Consider the following 1,838-nt stretch of genomic DNA (forward strand, 5'->3'; position numbering starts at 1 on the left):
TGAGTTATTAAGCATGAGTTAACGATGAGTATGTTGGTTTTAGAAGAAATTAGCCTTTATGGGTAACACATTAATAAATGTTATTTCATAGCTTATGAAGTCTGAATCATCGTTAATTAATGATGTTTTCAAGGTTAAGTAACCCTTTACTAATGATTAATTAAGGCTAAATAAGGTGTAATTATTATAAAGTGTTACCGATTTGGACAATAAAATATTTCTAGTAAACAGCTCGTCCTGCTTCACATCAGAATACTCACTGTAGGACTTTGGTTTGGTGCTCGTCTCCTCTCTGAGGTCAGCTTGCAGTTGGATGAGGCTGTCCCTGAAGCCGATCATGAGCTCCAGCTCCCTCCGTCTGAACTCCGTCTCTAGTCGTTGCTTCAGCACGTTCTTCAGCTGCCTCTTACTGAACTTCTCAGAGATTCTTTGAAGGACCTCCTCTGAGTCGGGACAGAACAGCRGGCCTTGGTTTCCTGCCACCATTTCCTCTATCTTTTCTAAGAGCTCTACAACCTGACCCAGGTCACTCTTGGTCATGTTGTTTAATGTGTGGTACTTGTTTTCACATCTGTCCACTAACCAGCGCAGAGCAGGGTGCTCCCGCTCAATGTGCTCCTCTATAGACCGGTCAGCCAGTTGGTCTGAATGTGTGAACAGAACTATGGTGTGTTTCCAGATACCTGCCTCAAAAAGGTTCATGTGTTCCTCCAGAGCAGCTTGATGTGGCTCTCTGAAAGACAAGTCCAAAGGAATGACCAATAAAACGGCATGCACCCCTGATGGACACAGAGAAAAACCTTGAACGATTTCTATGTCCAGCTCTTGTGTGCAGCGGGACGACTCGCGCCACCAGCCTGGGGTGTCGATGACAGTGATGTGCCGACCACTGACCTCCCCTTCCCCTACGACACACTGCTCATTTTGACAGGTGGCAAATACTGCTTTCCTCAGGATCGTGTTTCCGGATGCACTCTTCCCAAACGTCTTCTGCCCAAGCATTGCAATCTTCATCTGAGACAGAGTTTTTCTGGAGCCTGAGGAGAAAACAGAGAAATAAAATGGATCAAAAAACAGTTTAATAAATATGACTTTGGATAGACTTTTGTAAGAGGATGAACAGTGGTGGGCAGCGCTAATCCAAAAATTATCGCCGCAATTTCTAACGCGCTTGAAGAAATTTATAGTTATTATAGCTTAGTACTGATATTACAAACAACACCAGAGTATTAGGGTTTCCTTATTTTATAATACTTTTACAATGTTTGTTATATTATGTGTAGATACATGTCCGAATCATTAAACAACACATATTTTTTAAAGCTGTAATTACATAAGAGTGAAGATTGTTTGTCTGAATGCCTGGGATTCAGCCATGGGCCAGCAGGGGGCGAACTGAGYCATTGAAGATTTCTGGACTGTATTTATAAGCGGACTTCCTGTTTTTAATTCAGTGTGTGTGGTTTTGAATTGTCAGCCGGTGGCAMTAAAAGCCTCACCCGCTCKAYAATTCTGGGTTGTATGACAGTTATTTCCTATTGCAGATCATCTTATTTAACACTTGTGGTTTCATCTGATTTCAGCCGATGTTAAACARYTATTTCTTACACGCTTATGTGAATATTTAGGTCCGTGACCTCAAAGTTGCTTATGCCATAGAAAAACTAGCGGAAGCTAATTTTAAAGCGCAAGTTCAATTTGACACTTACTAGCTGGCAACAATTCATGTATAATATATGTACAACACTGCCAACTAGCAGTGTATGAACTCTTTTTCAGTTTATTCCTAAAAGCGCTGATTGCTGGGGATGTGATTTCCTGAAACAGACCTTTAGCTC

General features: G+C 41.6%; 1 protein-coding gene across 1 annotated transcript in view; it reads right to left on the reverse strand.

The window, feature by feature from the left end:
* Positions 1–1,838, reverse strand: part of LOC106534212 (uncharacterized) — a gene marked incomplete at its 5' end in the record, with an annotated part of 9,970 nt that overhangs the window by 5,926 nt on the left and 2,206 nt on the right. Inside the window, 1 exon segment of the mRNA XM_014030785.1 lies at positions 261–1,037. Within this exon segment, the coding sequence (XP_013886239.1) occupies positions 261–1,037 (777 nt within the window).

Source organism: Austrofundulus limnaeus, unplaced genomic scaffold (assembly GCF_001266775.1).
Source record: "Austrofundulus limnaeus strain Quisiro unplaced genomic scaffold, Austrofundulus_limnaeus-1.0 Scaffold1118, whole genome shotgun sequence".
Taxonomy (NCBI): Eukaryota; Metazoa; Chordata; class Actinopteri; order Cyprinodontiformes; family Rivulidae; genus Austrofundulus; species Austrofundulus limnaeus.